At 39.0% G+C, this 23,950-nt stretch overlaps 1 protein-coding gene across 17 annotated transcripts in view; it reads right to left on the minus strand.

The window, feature by feature from the left end:
- The window catches only part of SYNRG (synergin gamma), an 87,793-nt gene that overhangs the window by 39,364 nt on the left and 24,479 nt on the right, over nucleotides 1-23,950 (minus strand). For 7 of the 17 annotated variants that reach the window (XM_018064182.1, XM_018064189.1, XM_018064188.1 and 4 more), the window contains exons 4-14: nucleotides 20,393-20,523; nucleotides 19,601-19,706; nucleotides 18,754-18,865; nucleotides 15,523-15,825; nucleotides 13,797-14,027; nucleotides 12,743-12,820; nucleotides 10,990-11,186; nucleotides 10,127-10,375; nucleotides 8,696-8,829; nucleotides 2,640-2,758; nucleotides 2,442-2,504 (exon numbers count right to left, since the gene is read on the minus strand). In XM_018064182.1, coding sequence (XP_017919671.1) covers nucleotides 2,442-2,504; nucleotides 2,640-2,758; nucleotides 8,696-8,829; nucleotides 10,127-10,375; nucleotides 10,990-11,186; nucleotides 12,743-12,820; nucleotides 13,797-14,027; nucleotides 15,523-15,825; nucleotides 18,754-18,865; nucleotides 19,601-19,706; nucleotides 20,393-20,523 — 1,723 coding nt within the window. The remainder of the gene's footprint in view (nucleotides 1-2,441; nucleotides 2,505-2,639; nucleotides 2,759-8,695; nucleotides 8,830-10,126; nucleotides 10,376-10,989; nucleotides 11,187-12,742; nucleotides 12,821-13,796; nucleotides 14,028-15,522; nucleotides 15,826-18,753; nucleotides 18,866-19,600; nucleotides 19,707-20,392; nucleotides 20,524-23,950) is intronic. The other 10 variants (XM_018064196.1, XM_018064193.1, XM_018064195.1 and 7 more) reach the window with 4 other exon arrangements.

Below are 23,950 nucleotides of genomic sequence, written 5' to 3' on the forward strand. Positions count from 1 at the left end.
CTGTTTACTATTACTAGGGAAATTTTAGAAAGAGAGGAAGAGCATTCAGAGTTTCTATAGTTTATGTTTTCATACATACCACTAATAAAACTAAAGTCAATTTCACAAATTGACAGAAGCAGCAGATACAAAACTTTAAAAACTGCCCTAGAATTTTAGGCAAGTATATCACTGATAACATTTATTTCTGTAAAATAAAAAGGTAACAAGCAGCCAGTTTTGTCACAGCCTAAATTTTTGAAGTGCTGCTTTAAAATATTTGTGAAATTGACAAGTTTTGCTTGGTTATTTTGTAAAAGAAATCACCACAGCAAACTAAACTTACTGATGAATTGTAAATGTTTCCATTAGAAATGTAAGCTGGGTGAAAGGGTTAAAAAGAAATAAAAGTGGGTGGGCTTACATGTTCAAAAACACAGGAGATTTTTGGGCAAATGAATTAGCCACAGTCATTGGAAGCCTGCTTATCAGAGGTACATAAAGCATATGACTTCGTGGCGACCTTTTCAGTCCCACTTAGGAATCCTCATTAAGTTTCCCTAACCTCTACTTTCTAGGCTCTAAAAACATTTCAAAAGATATCACTTTTTGCTAAAACTTAAACAAAAAGTGTCACTTCTCTACACAGTATATTTTTTGCATCTACTTTAATTTATGGTTTTAACTATAGGGGTAACAAAAAGGAAATATTATTAAACTCGGTCATTTGGACTTAAGAAACTACACCTCTGCCATAACAGTAATGAAGCCAGTCCAACTTTTTTTTTAGTGTTTATATAATTGAATGACAAAGAGCTACTGAAATAAAATTGCTAAATTCTACACAAAACTGATTACTTGACTAATAATAATATTTTATCAAGGCAAGGCAATAATATTTTAACCCTTTGTGTTATTAGCTTCTGTATCAAATATTTTAAAAAATCAATCCACCTATCAGTTTTCTACAAAGTTCGCCTTTAACATGAGAGCCCCAGTCAACTGCAAAAGTTATAAGCCAACAAAGTTTCATTCCATGACAGTCAGGTGGCCTTCAAGGAGGTTTAATTAAGTGTCACACAACCATCTTCCTATTTTACTTCAAATTTTTGCAGTCCAATGTATTCTTAACAAGAGTAGAATTAAAATATATTCTCCCCAAATGAACAAAGTTGGCATCACCACATGGAGAGGCTTAAAGATAAGACTGGAATGAAAGCATGGCAACAGCAGCAACTGTCTGGGATTCTGTCAGGAAGGTACTGAGAAAGCAGGGCTCGGGTGTACCGCTCACACTGTGGGGGCACCACAGCGATTCCCAGGAATAACACAGATCTCACCCGGCCGCTAACCCCAGAGCACAGAAAGAACCGTGATAGCAACCCACGCTCTTGACTCCAAACTTGCCTTGGCCCAGAGCTGATGACAGCAACACTAGGAGTAAATGCCAAATCAACACACCTAAGGTTCCTCTGGGGTTTATCTTTGTACTCCTAGTACCTAACACAAGCACTGAGGGAGAAAGCTGCTATATTCTATACCATTACTAGGAAACCCAAGGAAACAGTTCTAGAACCTAAGAGCTGTAAAATATTGAATATTTCTAGAGATATTTATCAACAGTACACTTTCTGTTGATAGTTTAAATTTCACATGTATGACTTATCCTTCCTGTAACTTCCCTTCACCTCCCCGAACCCACCCCACTGCTTGGAGAGAAGGTTGGAACAAATGACTGTGGAAAGATGTTCCAACTTTGAGTGTCCAATATGAAAAGGTAGAATGGGGCACTGTCCCCAGGAAGAACTCCTCAGTAGAGGACACGAATTTCACAGCATGTGTGGGTTAAGCTTTGAAGGACGTCATTTGACCTATGGATTATCTAAATCCTACACATGAGGTTTCTAGCAGGATTTTGCCACAAATAAAACTTTTAGTCTTTACATATATGGCTCTCAAATTATCAGTCTAAATTCCCTTCCACTCTATTTGAGTCCTTCTATTAGAGATGGGAACCACATAGGCACACAAACCCCCTCTCACTCTTCTCATTAAATTCCAGCTCACTCTGAAAATCTTGAGGCATCATATAGACTGGCTGCTGCTGCCTTTTGCACAGTCCACAGATTGCCGCTCTGCCAATAGCTCCAAGTCTTATTGAGCATTAAAATAACTGAAAGTGGCCACAGGAGCCTAGCGTGACTTGAAGGCTTCCGGTGAAAGGGAATGCACTGTCTTCAAAGGAAAGTGCATCAATTTGGGGTCTGCCCTAATTTTTAGAAAATAATTTCCAATAACTAAACCACATTTCGCTTCCTTGTAATTTCTAGAGCCACAAAACAAAACAAAAACACAGCTACAAACAGTAAAATAAAAGAACGTTTGGGATGTTACTGAAAGAGTCGTAAAACTCTCGTATTTAACAATGAATAATTCATCCATTTAAGGAATCAAAAACTTACCCAAAGATTTACTCTCTGCTGTCTGTTCGAGCTCTCTGAAAGCACTATATTTATCACCAGGCTCTATGATGAAAAGACAGAAGCTCAATTAAGGTGAAGAACCTTGAGATCACAACTCAAGGACATTTACCATAAAAGGTCACCACTAAAAACTAAGATTTACATTCACAGGTTCATGAATTTATGAACTGCTTTTACCTCCAAACGGAACCGTATTTTCAGAGGGCTTGTCAGCTGCAATTCCTTTAAATACAGCATATTTATCCGTTGAAGCGGATGCTTTAGTTCCAGGAAGAGGCATCAACAAAGAAGGGGCACTAAAAGGGAAAAAGAAATATTTCTTAATGCCTAGAACATTGTCTCCCTACCATGTCATCAAGGAAGAACTCAGAATTAAAATGGCACACAGATACCTAGTAAAAACTCGTGGCTCCCTGCTTTAAAGAAACTATATATGTACACCACATAAGACCAAAGTCGTTGATGATGTGAAGAGGGGTCAGATCCATGCTGACCATCTAAATCATCTTTTAAGCCATAAAAACCACTGGAGTGGGACTTTCTGGTGGTCCAGTGATTAAGAATCCACCTGCCCATGTAGGGGCCACAGGTTCCATACATGCCACAGGGCAGCAAAGCTTGTGTGCTACAATACCTAGCCCGCGCTCCAGAGCCTGAGTGCGGCAACTCCTGAAGCCCGCACTCCTAGAGCCGGTGCTCTGAACCAGAGACGCCACCGCGGCGAGCAGCCTGTGTGCGGCGACCAAGGGTCACCTCTGCTCTCCCCTACCAGAGAAAGCCCGTGTGCAGCAAGGAAGACCCAGCATAGCCAAAAAATAAACTAATTAGTTAAAGGACAAAACCCACTGGAATGGCATTAGAAATAATTATTATAGAACAACGACCACCTGCAACTTTATATTTAGGTCCATAAATCTGTGAAAGCGAACTGCTCCAAGTACGTAAACCCAGTATTTTAACCCAGTTAAGCTTCATGTAAATTATTCTCTCAGATGGGTTCAGAATGCAGAGGCGGAATAGTTAAGATAAAAATCTATTTCTGCAGTGCTTCAACCAAGATGCAAACGGTCCCTCTTGATCACACTACACTGCTTACTGGCAGGAGTTTCCACCTATGATAAGCAACAGTAAGAGTTAACACAATCAATCTGCATTATTACAAGGATCACAGCAAGAAGTTCCAGAAGCTATCTTTGCAGCAAAACAACAATCACTTCAAAATTAGATAAAGATACTTTTGCCTGTGGACACGTTTCCCTGCTGAATGGAAAAACAGTGTAATGAGTAGTATCTGTGTGGGTAATTCTTGGATGGCTTAAACACCCTGGCAGCTCCCTGGAAGAACCACCTTTACATATGAATGACTACATTCCACTACTATTTTGTGTCATTCAATACCACTATACTCGGCAAGTTATATAAATGGATTTCTATTGAGTTCTTTGCCCTCGAGCAAAAATCTTTCCACAGTCATTTAAATCTTCTTATCAGTGGCCTACAAGCAAGGTAAAAACCCAGCTCATGCTAGTGGGCACCCGCAGCATGAGGAGTTAGTGCTTCCAAATGCTGTCATTTCACTCCACTACCAGACATCGGCTACATATTTGATCTGGCCAAACAGGTCACTGTTTATACAGAATAGGTGGGTTTTTAACAGTTCCATAAGTAATTAAATGACAACTCATTGAACAGAATGCTGCACAAGAATAAAGGTAATGAATGTCTCAGGAAAAAAAAAACCACAGAGTTGAGTGATTTTTCATGATTTGCGAGTGTTAGATATGGGCTTTTAAAGTCTATTGTAAAGTCTACTATATGTGATATTTATTTGAATATCATTAATTTAAAAATTATTTTCAGAAGTGGGAAAAAATAGAGGCTCTTCAGGGTAATGAAGAAAAAAAAAAGCTATGATTATAATTTTACACATATTACAAAGAAATTATTTCAGTTCTATCCTTGAAGCAATTACTAAATAAAACTGTAATCATTATGAAAGTGTTTATGCCAGTCATGTAACATGTTTTATGTTCCAAACATGGAAATGGCTATTACTATTGTTTAATACTAATGAAAGGCACTCAGTGAGAGAGGCATATTGTTTTACAATTTAAGAACCCGCATTCTATTGAAAGATGAGACTTTAAATGATTTAGTCACCAAAAACTGTTTTCTTCTTTTTCTCTAGTTATCATTTAGGTATTACAGTTACTCCATGCGGCTGTGGTGGATGATTTTACCTAGTTGCTCACCCTGCTAAATAAACCCATTTCAAAAGCAAAAGGACTTCCCTGGTGGTCCAGGGGTTAAGAATCTGCCTGCCCCTACCAATGCAGGGGACAGGGGTTCAGTCCCTGATCCAGGAAGATCCCACGCCATCAGGCAACTAAGCTTGTGCACCACAATTACTGAGTCCGTGCTCCGCAACAAGGGAAGCCACAGCAGTAAGAAGGCTGCTCTCCGAACCTAGAGAGTAGACCCCACTCACCACAGAGAAAGTCATGCATAGCAACCAAGACCTGGTGCAGCCAAAACTATATAAATTTTAAAAATAAATAAAAATTCAACGCAAAAGAAAATAAGCCAACTCAAAACCCCCATGTGCTTTAATCCTTTTCAGCTGTTCTAGCATCAGCTCTACATGTCTGCTTTGTTTTACTATATGCGGTTCCCCAGTGTCTGGCACACAGCAAGTATTTTCCAAATGGATAAATGAATGATGTTGCTCCCTTCCAGAAGCCCTTTCATGACAGCTCTCCAGGACTCTGACATCCAGTTCAACACTGAGTCCAACCAATTTCTCAGATAAACCCTTCTCAGTACCTGTAACTCTAAACTGAGAGCATCTCTCATCATCTCTCAACAGGAGCACCATGGAAGCTGCATTTATCCCATACACAGTAGCAAGAGTCACTTTCACCATGCCACTCATTTCTAAAATGCTTTACAGATCATGTCACAAATCATAAGGCAGTCCATAACCAGTGCCTGCTCTTAACTAATGTCATTTTCTCCCCACAGACTAACGATACTCTCTGCTCCAGCCTATTTCTAACACTTTATTTGCCTTTTCATCTTCTCAAACAATGCCTATTTTTTGGTTATAAATGCTGCCCAAAGTGGTCTTAACCTAGGCTTAACTATTTATATCAGACTTAACAAATATCCTTTTCAAATAATTCACAATATGGAATACAGATCATCGTTAAGACAGGGAATTCATTACACATGAACGTACACATGACTGAAGGAGCAATTCTAAGGGAGTTTTATTAGACAATATAAATACCCAGATAAACCTAAGCATCTTTAGAGCAGGAACTGTGCCTTTTGCTTGTGTATTTCCAGCGACTATCCCAATGTCTGGCACACAGCAGATGCTATGTAAATGTGTCTGAATGAATAAACGAACACTGAGTGTGAATTCTTAGACATGAACAAATGTTTTCATGCAAGGAAACCATAGCAGTAGTCAAGCCAGAATTGAAGAAGAAAAACCTGCAAAGTATGGCTATACATGAAAGTAAACTATTATGTGGAGATAATGCCACACAAAATTGCTAATACCCTATTAAATAGTTCAAGTCAGGCCATCATCTTAAAACTTTCTATGCTCAAATTTCAATTTGATCTGCTGAAGAGTTTTCTCCCAGAGGAATGAATCATCAATTTGATAAATTCAGTTTGTAACCTTCATACTACAATATATTCATCCAACAAACCTTTAATGAACTACATATTGTGGGCTAAGTAATACATATAGACACATGAAATCCTGTCATCAGTTACCTACAGCTGAGGAAGGGGGAATAGTCAGGTCAACCAGGAATGGCAGTTAGGGCACAGATATTCACAAGCTGCCACAGCAGTAGAGAAGGAGAGGCCCTGAACTCATCTTGGAGGTAGGGACTGATGGAGAAGGGTTAGTAAAACCTTCCTGTATTAAATCAATCTTTGACATGGAACTAGAATTAACTTTAGAGAGAGCTTTAGATGCAAGAAAACAGGATGTAAAACGCCAGAAGCTTTAGAGCATGGTCAGTTTGGCAGTTTAGGTGTGGCTGGAGATAAGCTGTGGGGAAATAGCAACAGTCAAGAGGGCTGGCAGAAGCCAGATCACACAGGGCCTTTTCCCATACCGAGCAGGAACGAGGAGGGGGTCAAAATCAACATGTTTCTGATTAGGTGACTGGATATGTGATTTAACAAATTTTTATTTAGCTTTAGCAGGAAAATAATGAACCATTTTATGCAGGTAATTTGAGATGCCTTGGGTATTCAGACATGTTCTAGACAAGAGCACAACAGACCAATATGTGGGATTTCCCGGGTGGTCCAGTGGCTGGGACTCCAAGTTCCCAATGCAGAGGGCCTGGGTTCAATCCCTGGTCAGGGAACTAGATCCCACAAGTCACAACTAAAGATTCCACGTGTCACAACTAAGATCTGGCAGAGCCAAATACATATATATAAAGTATATATATATGTATATATCAATTTGTGCACAGCAAGAGACCTGAGAAAGAAGGATTATGTGTTTACCGTGTAAGTAATCTGTGTGTGGCTTGAACTCCCAGTACTTTAGAGTCACATCCCTCATATGTCTCTTCTATGTGTCATTTACAAGTGTTTGATGTAGTCTTAAAATTAGGAAAACAATTCTTTCCCTATGCCTATCCCTAAGTTCTTCTTATAGTGTCTGCAGGAAGTGCTAAGAGATAATCAACTGGTTAAAACAGAAAAGGTAAGTGAAATTGCACAAACAGGAATATAAGAGAAATGGAATATGTATCCTGACAAAAACAAGTTCCCAAAACAACCAAAGAAATTCACACTGCTTATTACTCAAAGCCTCATATGCTTTACTTGGTGGAAGAAGTATTTATTAATGAATACTTTTAAAAGATGATGGAGGGACTTCCCTGGTGGTCCAGTGGTTAAGAACCTGCCTGCCAATGCAGAGGACGCGGGTTCTATCCCTAGTCAGGAAACTAAGATCCTATACGCCCCTGGGCAACTAAACCCATGCATCAAAACTACTGAAGGCCATGTGCCCCAGAGCCCGTGCTCCACAACGAGAAGCCGCTATAACGAAAGTCTCAGGCACTGCAACTAGAGAAAGCCTGTGTGAAGCAATGAAGACCTAGCACAGCCAAAAATAAGTAAATAAAATTTTAAAAAATAATGGAGGGACTTCCTTGGCCTGTCAGTGGTTAAGACTTTGCCCTCCAATGCAAGAGGTGGGGTTCAATCCCTGGTTGGAGAGCCAAGACACTACATGCCTTGTGGCCAAAAAACCAAGGCACAAAACAGAAGCAATGTTATAACAAATTGAATAAAGACTTTAAGAATGGTCCATAACAAACAAAAAAAGTCTTAAAAAAAGATGGAAAGGTGTTGACTATATCCTGAATCAGTTACTATACCTAAAAGTTAAGCTAGTACATAAAACATTAGAAAAACTAATTTACGCAACTGTGGTTCAGATGGTAAAGAATCTGCCTACAAGGCAGGAGACCTGAGTTCAATCCCTGGGTCAGAAAGATTCCCTGGAGAAGCAAATGGCTACCCACTCCAATATTCTTGCCTGGAGAATCCCAAGGACACAGGAGCCCAGCAGGCTACAGTCTATGGGGTCACAAAGAGTCAGACACAACTGATTAACATTTTCATGCAAATGGAAACCTCAAGGCCTAAAAGCCACCAATTTCAACTTAAACATAAGAGAGACATGAATTTTTATATTTCATGTCTATTCATATTTCAATTTCAAATATATATTCATTTCAATTTCTAAATGATTTCTGCAAATAGTATGCAATAATATATTAGTATATAGTATAGATTAGCAATAATATATACTATATTGCAACATATTAAAATATGTACCCCTGTCTATAAAGCTTTTCAGCAGTTGAAGACCTGAATCTAATGTAAGAATATGAAGTCATCCTTGCCACAAATACACTCAGTTGTAATAAATCAGGTTTAGCACAAGTAAAAAGAAATACTGTCAAGTAGGTGTATACTGGAAGGAATGGTAGAAGCTGAAGTTTAAGGTGGACAAAGGAGAGAGAAGTTTGGAGAATGAAAGTATGAATACAGTGGGAATCATCTAGAAATCATGACAGTAAGGAGTCTTAATTCTCTTATTTATATTTAGGCTTCTTATTGTAGACTGCCTCTTTCTCAATTATTAAATGCTATATTAACGATATGCAACTCTTTTCTACCTGTTTCCAAGCTGAGAATTATTTGATTTTGAAGAAGCCGGCAGCTCTTGGAAATCACTGAATGAGTCATCAAGTGACCCTGACTTGGAAGCATCTTGAAAATCCTGGAAGTCGTCATCTTCTGGTTTGACCACCTAGGTTTACAGAGGACATGGAAACAGAAAACATCCAATAACAAAAAGCTAAATCACAGATCTTTAACCAACAACCTCAAAGACAACCTTTTAAAATGCTCCCATTTCAGTACAAATACCTAATTTTAGGAGAACACCCTTTAGACATAACATCAGCTCAACTGCTTAAGGCAAGAATGCTGCTTAGTACTGGTAAATACTCTTGTAAAAATGGTAAAAGACCGGTTTAAACTTAATTTATATAATTTTTAAATAGCTGAATCACATTTAATAGATTGAGAAACTGCCATCTCTATGAAACAGTTTAATCACATTTATATATGACAAGTGAAACAAACTTGTTTTAATCTATCACATATATGTATAAACTGTGAACACTGACTCGTAATCCCGTGCTCTAGGAAGTGAACACTGTTAACAGGTCATTTGTTTTATCGAAAAACAAGCTTGTACTGCACTGCCTTGCACTTGAATGATATCATTCAACATGGACATCTTTTTCACGCAGTACATGCGCATCCACCACATTCATCTGAATATCCAATAGTTTACCCCTGTGTAGATAAACCAAAACTTACTTAACATTGCCTTCTGGTTGATAGATATGCAGCTATTCCTAATTTTCACTCTAACAAACAACGCTACAACAAATATCCTTGCATATTTTTGCTCATTTGAGTTACTAGCTCTGTGAGATGGACTCCTAATAGAACGACTGCTGGGTAAGAAGACACGAATATTTAGAATTTTGATAGCTATTGCCAAATGTGCCTTCCAAAAAGGCTGTACCAAAAAATCCTTTCCCCACATTTTTTACTAACACTAAATTTATGTTTAAAATTTTTTTTTTGCTAAACTGAGAAATGAAAAATAAACGGAAACATCTTAATCAGGCTTAGCAGCTTTTTCAAAAGAAACAGCTTAAGGATTTAACTAGCTTTATTAAACTTGGCGTTTAAAAGACGTATGATAAAGAACTACACATTTTTAGCCAAGATTCAAGTATCTGAAGGCTTCAGAAATCCTCTTGCTTTTTAAATAATGAAGAATTCAATGTTGTACTGTTCTGCTGCTGCTGCTGCTGCGTCGCTCCGGTCGTGTCTGACTCCCACCAGGCTCCGCCATCCCCGGGACTCTCCAGGCAAGAACACCGGAGTGGGGTGCCATTTACCACTGCTTAATTTCCACTGCCAGTGTCCATCATAATACAGCAATCTTTACTACATTTCTTGGAAAAAACACTTGCTCGGATTCACTTTCAGAGATAACTTGGAAAACGCACAGCCTCTTCATCTACCTGATTTGCAGGGTAAGCTGACAGGAAGCCGCTGGAAGCCTGGGCTGCAGCTCCCCCGACTGGCCCAACAAGGTTAATGCCCATGACTGGCTGTCCGAGGGTGAGGGGCATGGAGCCTGCAGGGCCTGAGGGCATCCCTGTGGGCTGACTCACAGCAGCTGGCAAAGTCACAGGAAAGCCACTTAACGTTGGAACAGGAGCCGCTGGAAACTGATTTAAAGCATCAGGACTCATGGCAGGAACACCCCTCTACACAGAACACGAGGAAAACGGGAACATTTTAGGAAACTGCAAACCACATATGGCCCACATCTGACACAGAGACCTAAATGTAACATCTGCAGCCCTGGGGTTTTCTGCTCTGACTCTCCCAGAACTCAGGAATTTGACACCAGAAAATAAGTTATAAGGTTAATGTCAATCTAATACGCAGCAGAGAAATGGCCAACACACACTCAATCTGACATTTTCACTCTCTGACAAGTTTGGTTAATTCACTGTAATCAAATCCTTTACAGTGATTTTGTAATATGAGAAAAACTGCTGCCAGACCGAGTACACTTTATCTATATCTAAGGAATTTTAGACAAAGACTTCAAAGGACAGAGAGAGTAACTTCATCTATTACTAACTTTTCAAGCTCAAAAGGATTACAGTTAGGTCAGAGAATGTTACTACAGTCTTTAAATAAAAGAGTATCGTGCTAGCACGCATATCATATAAACAGTATATTCTGAAGAACTCTGTCCTGAAAATAACCTAAATTTTAATGTCTAAAGAGTTCTATAAGTTGTAGAAAAAAGGATTCATATTCTCTCAGTTTATATCGAAAATATAAACCTAACCTTCAAAAGAACGTCTACCTGTGTTACTGCTATCATGGCAAGAACGGTATAAAGCTCTTCTTTAGTCAGTTTTCCAGGTGTGGTTCGATTAGCTAAGGCCCATATCTGTCCAAGAGTTTCCCTGGGAAGCCCAGACGACATCAGGATGGGATAAAGTTTAGCAGTGTCTATTCCAGTTGGAGTCATTGTGGTTTCTAAAATTTTCTTATAGGCATCTATTAAAGGAAAGACCAGATTACAAACGTAAACATATTACAAATGATCCACCTTTTTCGTTGTCATTGATGCTTATACACGAATCCTAAGTCAAACTGCTTTAACAGAACTGAAGCCACACCAAGGGTTTGAGTTGCTATAAAGATAATCAAGTGGAAATGTCCAGCAGACAATTAGGGTCTGGAGCTTAGAAGAGAGGCTGGAGCTTGGTTCTACAGATGAAGATTTTGGGTTAAAGGTAAGAGGGAGTCTCCTCACTAGGAGACAGTAACAGCAGTAAGACAGAGGTGGTATAAGCAGATGCTTCGGGTTTTAAAAAGGAAGTTGTAGAGTAATGATGGCGGAACTGATCTGCAAATGCTAATAGCAGTGGGAAGCGCAAATTAGACCCATACTCTTGTCCCAGTGAAGCAGAGGCTATTAGAGAAAACATCACTGGGTAAGGTGTTTGGGAACAGAGCCTTCAGAGGAAGACACAGTTACAGCTGAAGTGAGAGAGGGGAATAAGTGTTTGAAAAAAGGGAAGGGTTCACGGGGGAGTCTTTCGCAATAAAATGGACTTTCCAAAGGACAAAGTGGGAAAAGCTGTTAGGGATAGGGTTGCTGAATAAAATACAGGATGCCAATACTGCATGGGGTATACTTATTCTACATAATTATTTGCTGTTTATATAAAATTCAAATTCAACTGGATGTTCTGTATGCAGATTCGCTGAAACTGGAGACCCTAGTTAGAGGAGTTGATGGATGAAAGTAGGGCTAAGGTAGACAGAGAAAAATGTTTAAAAAGAAATTCTACGTCTAGCATTGCACATGGATTAAAGGTCAGCAGGCGTCCCATACGGACATATGGCTTTACATCTGTATCGGTTCATTTGGCTGTGCTGGGCTCCTCACTCCTGCACGCAGGCTTCTTGCTGCGGTGGCTTCCTTTGCTGCGGAGCATGGGATCTAGGGCATGCGGGCTGCAGCAGCTGTGGCTCATGGGCTTAGCCGCTCGGTGACATGTGGGATCCTCCCAGACTAGGGATGGAACCCATGTCCCCTGCACTGGCAGGCAATTCTTAACTACTGGACCGCCAGGGAAGTCCAAGAACACATATTCTGGCTAGGAAATTACGTGTGTGTTTAAAAGCTTCAGTTGCTAAGTCGTGTCCAATTCTTTGCGACCTTGTAGACTGCAGCACGCCAGGATTCCCTGTTATTCGCTCTCTCTCAGAGTTTGCTCTAATTCATGTCCACTGAGTTGGTGATGCTATAGTTTGATAGTGTCTTTTAAAATAGTAAATCTAAGACAACCTTTTAGAAATAAAAGTTATATGATGGTCATTAAAACATTACAGCAAAATACTTTTCCTTCATTTATATAGTTATTTCATATATGATGCAGTCATAAACACTAGCTGTATTTAATTTTCTGTACTCTTTCAGAAAAAATAAAGTTATAATTTCTTCTGCATATTCTGTAGCCACACTAGTAAACATTTACAACTACATGACAACATTTGAAGTAAAGCATCCAGATAGGAATCTTGGGCAAAAAAGCTCTTTTTACCTGGAACCAGACTCTCATTGTAAATCCAAGGAGGCATTCTGGGCTGAACAGGATCCTGTGAGGGAAATACCCCCACACCTAGGAGATAAAGAACATCATCTAATGTATGTAATGGTCCATGCAACAGAAGCGGAAATCACACTGAGTCATGGCTTTTTATAAGAAGAGTGCTGGCTGGAGACACTAAAAAAAAGTCACCAATTCAACTAAAATTTGGTTTCTAACCAACTCTTGTACATTAACGTTGTCCTAAGGCATAAACTAAAAACACAGTTTATGTTTTTATAAAAACATAAACAAAAAAACCCCCCAAAAACCCTAAGATGTACCAAATCAATACTCTGGATCACATGAAGCTTGTGTCATTCACATATATTACAAATTAAAGGCAAAAACATGATAGGCAATGGTTTAAAAATTACGTGTACAAAAAAAAAAAAATTTGCCCAAGCTTCACTTGCAGCTTTTAATAATGTTTCTTTGCAAAGTCTTATGTTTTAAAATCTTGAATATGACACTGCTGCCTCAGATGTATAGCATTTTTATTTAAAATTTTTGTTTTGCACTTTGTCCTGTAAAACAGCCTCCAAGAGTTTGCCTCCTGAGTTGTCCACATTCATCTCTGCAAGTTGAGTTTACAAAAATGTGGATCTTCAGGCAGCGGTGTGTACGGTTTATTTCAAAGAAGCAAAACATATTCTCATTGGTGACTTTTCTAGTTAAATTTTAAGTTTTCAACCTTAAGGAAGAACAGAAAGTTTAAGAGGGGGAAAAGTTTTTATAAAATAAAAGAAGAAATTTTAAATCAGGAATGATTTTGATTAAAAAACTGGTTATCAAAAAAATTTTTCTAAAGGAGTAACAGTGTGTTGAAAGAATTCAGAGCAAAATCATAGGGGTTAATTCCAGAAAAGAATGCATTACATATATTTTAAGCAAAAAATTTCAATTAGCAAAATCAAGCAGCATTCATTTTAAGATTAACGCTTAGGGTGTTAGCATTTGAGCGACACTTGGTTAAATGAACTTTTTGCTGAAAATTTCATGAGCTCACCACTCTCTTCAATGGACAGGTTTTGGTCTGAAGTCTTTTCTGCCTCTGCAGCAGTGGTACCTCTTACACGTCCATCTACAGCACCCCCATTATTGGCCATTAAACTGGGATGGTTCTTACTGGAACCTGGGCCTAGGGCTTTGTGCCCAACTTCAGAGGTATTTAATTTAATTTGTTCCTGCCCAGATGTACTTAAATCACAAGATACTAGGAGCTTCTCCAAGGAAGAGCCTAAACAAACAGCATGAAGGATTATTTGTATATTATTGCAAGCTTCTAATTTTTCAACCATCCATTTCCACCCCCAGATTCTAAAGGGAAGGTCCTGCCACATATAATTTAAATTTTGAAATAATTCAAGTCCACACGTTTGTACAGGACTTGAGATACTTCAGTGATTTTAGAGAACTTCACCATCATTATCTTCTTTGATTCTCAGGAATTCTGTGAGACAATAGGTAGAATAGCATGGTGGAAGATGTGTTACCTTAGAAATCTGGTGACCTACACAAGATATAGACACTTCTATAGACTATTGCCTATTTCTGCATCTGTCAATTGAGAAAGTGTGGACAAGAACATGTCAGCTAAGAGCCCTCTCAGCACTATTCCAAATCTCAAGACAGAGTAAGTGCCCCCCTCACCCCTCGCTCCCACATGTGATTAAAACCGAGGTACAGAAATGTTCACAGATTTGTCCAAGGACAAACTGATAGTAAATGGAGACCCCGGGCTTCTGAACCCCCATGTGCTTTATCACTGAACCAGAGAGCACTTTCTAAAGCAGCTTTCCCTGGCTCATTACTCTTAAGAGAATGATCAAACAAGAGTCACCTTCTGAAAAAATCAGTTTGTTCTAACGTAATTAAAATGGACCCTAACTTCTTAGATACACTTACCGTTTAAAAGTGGGCATTTAATTTCCAAATACACAGTGTTTTTAAAGTAATCTTTGATATTAATTCTCATTTTGAAATTAATTTCTCATTTAAATGTTTCTTCTCTGCAATCAGCCTCTGTGTTTTTTCAGTCTTTTAACTTTATTGAGGCTTTCAAAGGCTAAGTTTTGGTAAATGTTACAGTGCACTTGAAAATACGTGGGTTATTTTCAAATAACTTTTGATATTGATTTCTAATATAATTTCATAGTAAAAAGAGAACAGACTCTGTCCTTTCAATGCCTTTAGACCATGAAACTTTTGCACCTTGTTTTTTTCACCTTGCTTTATGTCCCTGGATATGTTCCAGTGTCTCCTGATTTACAGTTCAGGAAATGTGAACAAAGTTTGTATCCTGTGTTATATGAAAACCGTGTAAATCTTAACTGTTGAATTGGTTCACAGTGCTTTAAAGGTCTACTATATACCTCTTTTTCTGTCTATTCATTCTATTGATTTTTGAGAGCTTGATACTAAAACTTTAACAAAATATCTTCATTTACTTAAAAATAATTGTAATATTTAGTGGAACTGTATGTAACTTTTTTCTGTATTTTCCAGGTCTCCTGTAAATGTGTTAGCATACTTTCGTAATTTAAAAAATAATAGAGGCCCCTAGATTTTAAAAAAAAATCTAGATTCTTATCTAGTCATATTTTGGTGAATTTCAATAGTACTCACATATTCAGGCCCATGTTTCTTTGCCAACATCACTGTATTATTCTACGTAAGTGAAATAAAATTTTCTAGATTTTTCAAAATACTTTCATTAAGAGCTTAGGAGTTACCTGTTTCCTGCACATTGTACGAGGCCGAAGCAGTAAAGAAACAAGGAATTTGCCCAGGGACACCATGTAAGGCAATAGACACCGGACTCTGACCTGGAGGGAGAGGCTGTGCTCCAGCCTTCTGTACATGCAACTGGCCAAGTGGGGTGGTGGAATGGAAAGACTGAAAAGGCTGGGAAGTGGAGGAAGGCCCACATGTGGGAACTTCAACAGGCCCCTGCATAAAGTCACTGAATTCTTCTTCATCAAGAAAGGCAGGTGATGGGGAGACAGTTTTAGTAGAATGAGATGATGTGGGATAATCTGCAAAACGGAAAATGGCAATGAAACACACAGAAATGAAATTAACAGGGGAAAAGAAACTGAGATGCAACACAACTCCAACAGAATACACTGAAACGTGAACAGTGGAGGTGACTAGGAAACACCGTGTAACAACAGTCAAACGGAATCGCACAGTGAATGCAAAGCACTTCGATGACCATCCATAAGTAACTTGTCGGTCTTTTTAAAAAAGAGGCTTTATAGCTATTTTGCACTTGGTTCAAAAGGAGAAAACTGTAAAATTCAAAATTTCTTTCCTTCTTTGATTAGAATAGCACTAATGTTTTTCCTTGAGACCACTAGTAATTTACATCAAAGCGGTGATTACTTTTGAAACAACTGATCTGTTTATTTGGATACTATTTTCTCAAACCAATATAAATAAGAAAATCTGCCTATATGCTGCTGAATACATTTTAGAGATATATGCTGATGACTAAATTTCATTATGCCAGTAAAATACAATGCATGACACATACCTATAATTTTTGATAAATCATGCCTAATTGATACACTTAGCATAGTTCATATTTCATATGAGGATGAAAGCTACTATACAGGGAATGAACATTATAGGGGCAACAAGAACATCAAACACATTACCAAAGTGATGCTTTCTTGGGAGAGGCACCAAAATTAGGACACCATAAAGTGTTAAGTCAAATAACTTAGCAGCCAATCAGAAAAATAAACCCTAGCTAAGTGCTATGTTTAAAAGAACTCTGCCTTTAAAAGATACAAATGTCAGTATGGCTTTTTACTGTCAAATATGAGATTCACTTATGTAATAAACCTCTCTACAGGGATTAGGTTTAATACAAGGCTCATTCACAATACTATTATTATTGCTTCTTCACATTGCAAACTTTGAATCGCTGTAACATTTATTAATACTAAAGTCTAATGTCACAAGGAGCAGTCTTTTTTTTTTTTTTAAAGCCCTCATTTGAAAAATGGGGACACCATGTGCTTCTCTTTTGGATCCATGAAATAAAACCTGGGAGCATTAAAGTTCCATGAAAAATGCAAAATGACTATAAAAAAATTAAAAAGAAAAAAAAGCCATGTCATAATGAATCCCAACCCTCCCAATAATGGTTACTGAGAGTGTCTGAGAGCGTGTACTTAAGTTCTCAGTTTCAGTTCTCTGACCATTACTAGTAGAATATAATAGCAATAATGGAAAACTGAGAGCTACGATGAATATTTTTAGATGGATCCTATTTGGGCTAAACCAATTTTTTTTTAGGCTATACCAATATTTCTTTGCATTTTACTGGAATTACTTTTATTCTATGCGGTATATATTTGGCTTAAAAACTCATAGCTATATATATATGATTAATAAGCATAAAAATTATGTGATACAGTTTGTATATTCACTATTTTAAGATAAACAGTCTACAGGCGAAAATTAAAAGATGTCTGTGGTGGAAAAAGGCTGGAAACTCTTTAGGTGCTTTAGGCCTAGGTTTAAGACCCTAGCTGGAGAAGCTCTGGTAATTCCTTGGGCTTGCTTCAGAAAAAAATGTATTTTTCTAGCTAAGCATGAAGCAGTTAACTAGAAACAGCTAACTGCATGCATGCTGAATGAACTCAAGAAATTAACTGAACATCAAAACCCCAATTTATTATTTAACCTGTGAGGTTGTTAAACTATACTTGGCTGCCCAAGAGAGGCATTCTATATGGACAGAGCAGTATGTGACCTGGCAATGGCCGCCCCTCTCTGCCTTCTTCTCCTTTTTCTAAGCTTCATGCTGGGTCTAATTTCACCGTTCCAATGACTGTACTTCAGTGATTCACTGACTAGCTTACTCAGCTGATACATTTTCACCTTGAGGTATGCTTCTCCTTTCTGAACTCATTCTGATCACTAATATCCATTCCCTTTTCAATCTCAGTACATATTTTACTTTGGGGCACATTTTTTGTAATGATAATCTGAGTATATAATCTAACAAGTGAAATTAATGGACAGAGGCAAAGCTGTCCCAGAAAGTCAAGAACTCATTACTGTGCCAACATTAGATTATTTTTTCCTGATATCACCTATAAAAGATACTATAAAGGTTTAAGATAAAATTTGTCAATATGATATATGCTAGGAAAAAATAGTATTTAGCTGAATTATTTATGAAAACTATTCACCCATTAATGGTATGTTAAACTTGAAATTAGCTGAGAATAAAATGTCAAAATATCAAATTTTAAAAAAGGATGTGGTAACAGCTATGTGAAGGTAAGATTCATTTCAGCTGCTACATGTTTTACACACGTGCAATCCCACCCCCCGCCCCCCACAAACTTCCTTTACTCTGCTTTATCAGGTGCTTTTCCTTTGCTTATTTGATAATGACATAATGAAAGGAATATATAAAATAATGAAATAAAAACTACAAAGAAATGTATTTTCATTTCTACAAAGAAAAAACTAAAATTTCACAAGAAAATTAGACTTTTTAAAGGAATCATTGAGAAAATTTGTAAGTTTAATCACATTGAGTAAAACCTAAACTAGTTCACTAGTTCATAAAAAGTAAAATTAATTTAAAATAATAAGAATTCAATAGTAAACTCATTTACTACATTTGCTTTGAGTGAATGAATTTTACTAATGTTAACATACTCATTTCTACAGAAGATTTACAAGTGAAGTTGACATACTGACATTTACTAGAAGACAAGAATGTTTCCCCCCCAAGACAGTTATCTAGACCATAGCTCTTAATCCACTATAAATTTTAAAACATCTAAATCTGTATTTAGCTTGAAGGAAGAATTCAACACTCACTCTCCACACACACACACAATTCAACACTCACTCTCCACACACCTACACCGGTCAATTAAAAGCACAGGGACTTCAATCATCTTCCATCAAAAGAAAATTAAAATTTAAACTACCTGGTTTCTTAGGGTGTGATGCTGGAGTAGGGTGCATCTTAGCATCTCTGGAAAACCCATCTAAGTTTCCTTTTATGGCTTCCAAAGCATCATCTCTACTCTTCTCTCCTGCCTGAGAGACAATAAACGTATATCTATTTCTTCACTTACCTCTCACACTTTGTCCTAAATCCACACAAGTTGAAAGAGAACTGCAGATATTCAACTATTTCCAATATTTTACCACATATGTCAGGCAGTGAATTCTCCAAGTCAGAAAAACACTGACACATAGCAAAATGAAACAATACTCCATAGAATATTAGTAAAAGGTCCATCACTTTAGGCCAGTGGTCCCCAACCTTTTTGGCAACAGGGGCCAGTTCGTGGAAGGCAATTTCTCCACAGGTGGGGACGGGGATGGGAGGTGTGGGGGGCGGGTGGGGCGATGGGGAAGGCGGAGAGTGTTTTAGCATAATTCAAGCACGTGACACCTGTTATGCACTTTATTTCTATTACATCAGCTCCACTTCAGATCATCGGGAAATTAGATCCCAGAGGCTGGGGACCCCTGCTTTAGGGTATAGGTGTTCGATATTAAGTCTCCAGTGTTAATGCTTTCCCAGAAAAGGTTATAAGCACCCCAAGGTAGCACACACAGATGGAGAAGATAATGACTGACATCTCATTCCCTTCAACAATAAAGTCTCTTTACAGAAAAAGAAAAGTCCTTCACTTTTGGACTTAAGACAAACGGAAAATCAATCAACCACACCTACGGCCTGGGCCTGGTGTCCCGGTGACAAAATCCACTGAATGAGTGAGAAGAGGCACGCACAGGGGTGTGCTGTGGGGCGGAGTACGTTACCTTGGGTTTCACGCTACTCAGAAGTCTGAGCTTTTGCTTCTGCTCTTCAAACTGGCGTCTTTTTCTTTCTTCTTCCAAGAGCTTTTGCTGCTGTTCAAATCGTTTTCTGAAGGAAAAACCACCAGTAAAGAGCCAGCTTCGGGGATTATTAACAGTTAGATTCATACTTCTCTTACTAATAGTTTCAGCAATGTCATCTTGCGTTCCTAGAACTAAAACCTTCACTGATAATTGTATCTAATTTTCTGAAGATAATCCTATGTCTCCACTATATGAATTTCCAAATATATGAAATAAGTCTAGAAAATGATTTACCTAAATTATAGATGTGAACTTATTTCTTACCTTGCAAAAGTAGGAGACAACATTCTACATTCAAAGTACATATATAAAAAAAAACGGGGAAGTAGACAAAATACACACACTCTTTGCTCTGCATACAAAAAAGAAACGTCTACTTGGGGAGGCAGTATCACACGTGAGAAAGAGCAACAGCTCTGGGAATCAGGAGGCCTGCACTCGGGTCCAGGTTCTTCCAGTAACTGTGTAGCCTGGGCTGACAAGTTGCTTATTTCTTTGGACTTCATTTTCCCCAGAGGTAACATCAGTGGACTGAATTCTAGGATCTCTAAGGTCCCTTCTGGCTTTACACTTTTAAATAATAAGAGCATTTTAAAGATCTTTAAGGGGACTGTGACTGTTTCCTCTTCAAATCTGCACCACAGATTATCTGAGCATTTTAAACTTAAGTGCTATCACGCATCTTTATCCTTGTATCCTGAGGTTTCTTACTGTTGCTCCTCGGCAAACTGCTTCTGCATGTCTGGCGTGTACTGTGGGCCTGGAGGACGCATTCCCAGGAATGGTGCTTGTCCCAGGTAAGGCATTCCTCCTGCTGGTATTGGTCCCATTGGGATCCCTGCCTAGAAACAACAGACAAAGACTTAGGCTTAAAAAACATAATTTATCCTCTTTTTATTTTTGGCTGTGCTACGCAGCATGTGGGATCAGTTCCCTGGCCAGGGATGCAACCTGTGCCCCCTGCAGTGGAAGCGTGGGGTCTTAAGCACTGGATCGCCAGGGAAGTCCCCACAACTTTTTCTTTCAACGACTACAAAGAAAAACTGTAGCTTCCGTAACTTTTCTTATTTTTAATTAACAAACTATATAAATGCATTTTTAATAAAGCATAGCTTATTATTTTTTTTAACTTTATTTATTTTTGGTTGCTCTGGGTCTTTATTGCTGTGCAAGGACTTTCTCGAGTTGAGGCAAGCAGGGGCTCCTCTTTAGTCGGCGGTGGGTGCTTCTCATCGTGGTAGCTTCCCTCGCAGAGCACGGGCTCTAGGGCGCTTGGGCGTCGGTAGTCGTAGCCAACGGGCTTAACTGACTGGTGCCACACGGAATCTTCCCGGACCAGGGAAGATAGAACCTATGTCCCCTGCATTGGCAGGCAGATTCTTAACCACTGGACCACAAGGGAAGTCCTGTATTAATTAATTTTAATAGAAGATTCAAAGGACATAGGTTAAAAATAAAAAGCTCCCCTTAATATCTTGCCTCTTCCACTGCCTTCCTGTCTTCGAGAGGACCACGACTGCTAACAGTCTAAGGAAGTGTCTATCAAATCTTTCAGACTAGGTGTGTTAGAAAGCACACACACACACACACACGTTTTATCTGGTGAGTTCACTGATCCATACTCTTTGAGGTGTTGTATCTTACTTGTCTTTGTATTTCTAGCAATAGATAAGAGCCTGGCATACGGCAGTTATTCCACAAATGAGATTGAACACGTATTTCCAATATGTATGACAGGATAATGAATATTTTGATATTATTATACCCTTGGTATCCAAACTTTTACAGAAAAAATATATATTTAATGAATACCAAATGACATATCAATACAATAGTATAAAGTTTACTGAAGTGTCCACAAGAATAGCATTGCACAAGAGCTAACCACAAAACTTAGTATGAATCATGATGATGGTGACGATGGAAATGATGGTTAATGGCTAATTTTTACTGAGTGAAAATGTCTCTGTTCTTCAACCTTCTCCCTGAAAGGTTCCCCTTCATTTCCTAACTTGAAACTTGGCTGTCCCTGGAAGCCCTCTCACTTGGAGACTGCTACTTTTCTTCCAACATTTCCTGTAAATGGACAATATTCTCTTTGGTTCTAAACCCCTTTTCTCGTCTCTTTTCCTTCAAAACCCTGGACACATTTTAATTTCTTGCAGTCAGACTGCATCAGTTACTCTCCTACCCTATTTATGCCGTCTACTCCCTCACGCTTCAACTTCCAATCCTTGCTATGGTCCATTCTACTCTTAAACTGCTCCTGGTTATGGTCAACAATCATGGGGACGACTCATCTAACACCGGCGTCTCAGGCCTCCTCATCACAGTCATGTTCAACACACCACTCTAGCTTCCCATTCCATGGTCATGAGCCCTCTCACCTGGCCCAGTAGCTGCATCATCTCCAAAATCTTTATTTCAAGCATGCCAATAACTGACCACCACTTTCTATTCTTCCAGTTCATGCTCTCCAGTAATTCTTTTATTTCACTAATACTTCCCTCCCATCCATTAATCTTTCCACTTTCCCACCATCCATCATGCCCTCACTTCTCTTCTTGCTCAGCTTAGACTCCAGGATTCAATATTAAATATCCTTGTAAACATCCTTAGCTCCCCTACCTCTGGCTTCCTTGGTATGGTTACCTGGGACTTCATTCTTGTTAGTCAGCTAATCATTTTCTCTTATCCTTATACCCAAACCACTTAATCTTACTGGAGAGAAAAACCTTGAAGAGTCACCTTAAATTCTTTTTAAAAAGTGTTTGTTTATATTCGGCTGTGCTGGGTCTTTGCTGCTGTGAGGGCTTTTCTCTGGTTGAGGTGAGCAGGGGCTACTCGCTAGAGGCAGTGCACCCACTTCTCAGTGAGGTGGCTTCTCCATTGTGGAGCAGAGACTCCAGGGCGTGCAGGCCTCAGCAGCCGCAGCTCCCAGGCTCTAGGGCACAGGCACGACAGTCGTGGTGCGTGGGCCTGGGCGCTCCAAGACACGTGGGGTCCTCCAGACTGGGGACTGAATCCATATCGCCTGCATTGGCAGGTGGATTCTTTGTCGCTGAGCCAGTAGGCAAGTTCAGTTCAGTTCAGTTGCTCAGTCGTGTCCAACTCTTTGAGACCCCATGAATCGCAGTGTGCCAGGCCTCCCTGTCCATCACCAACTCCCGGAGTTCACTCAGACTCACGTCCATTGAGTCGCTGATGCCATCCAGCCATCTCATCCTCTGTCGTCCCCTTCTCCTCCTGCCCCCAATCCCTCCCAGCATCAGAGTCTTTTCCAATGAGTCAACTCTTCAAATCCGGTGGCCAAAGTATTGGGGTTTCAGCTTCAGCATCAGTCCTTCCAATGAACAACCAGGACTGATCTCCTTTAGGATGGACTGGTTGGATCTCCTTGCAGTCCAAGGAACTCTCAAGAGTCTTCTCCAACACCACGGCTCAAAAGCATCAATTCTTCGGCGCTCAGCTTTCTTCACAGTCCAACTCTCACATCAATATACGACCACTGGAAAAACCATAGCCTTGACTAGACGGACCTTTGTTGGCAAAGTAATGTCTCTGCTTTTGAATATGCTATCTAGGTTGGTCATAACTTTCCTTCCAAGGAGTAAGCATTCTTTTCATGGCTGCAGTCACCATCTGCAGTGATTTTGAAGCCTCCCCCAAATAAAGTCTGATACTGTTGACACTGTTTCCCCATCTATTTCCCATGAAGTGATGGGACCAGATGCCATGATCTTAGTTTTTTGAATATTGAGCTTTAAGCCAACTTTTTCACTCTCCTCTTTCACTTTCATCAAGAGGCTTTTTAGTTCCTCTTCACTTTCTGCCATAAGGGTGGTATCATCTGCATATGTGAATTTCTGCCTACAAATCTCAAATGGTTTCCCAACATATGAGTCTTACAGGGACACTTACTTGTAAGATTTCAATCCTTTGAGTTGCTTGAGATTTGCTATGGCCCAGCATATTTCAATTTCAATATTACATGTTTGCTTAAAAACAAAGTAATTTTGAGGGCTTCCTTGGTGGTCCAGTGATTAAGACTCCACGCTCCCAAAGCAGGGGCATGAGTCTGATGCCTGCTCGGGGAGCTAGGATCCTGTACGCCACACTGTGTGGCCAAAACAAAAGTGTTTTGCAATTGTTGGACACAGTATCCTATTATCCATTAATCAAGTTTGTTCAGAAGCTCGTTTAAATGTGTATCTTTACTGATTGTGAACTTGTCTATTTCCCCTTATTTTTCCGTCAGTTTCTATCTTG

This window comes from Capra hircus, chromosome 19, assembly GCF_001704415.2.
Source record: "Capra hircus breed San Clemente chromosome 19, ASM170441v1, whole genome shotgun sequence".
Lineage (NCBI taxonomy): Eukaryota > Metazoa > Chordata > Mammalia > Artiodactyla > Bovidae > Capra > Capra hircus.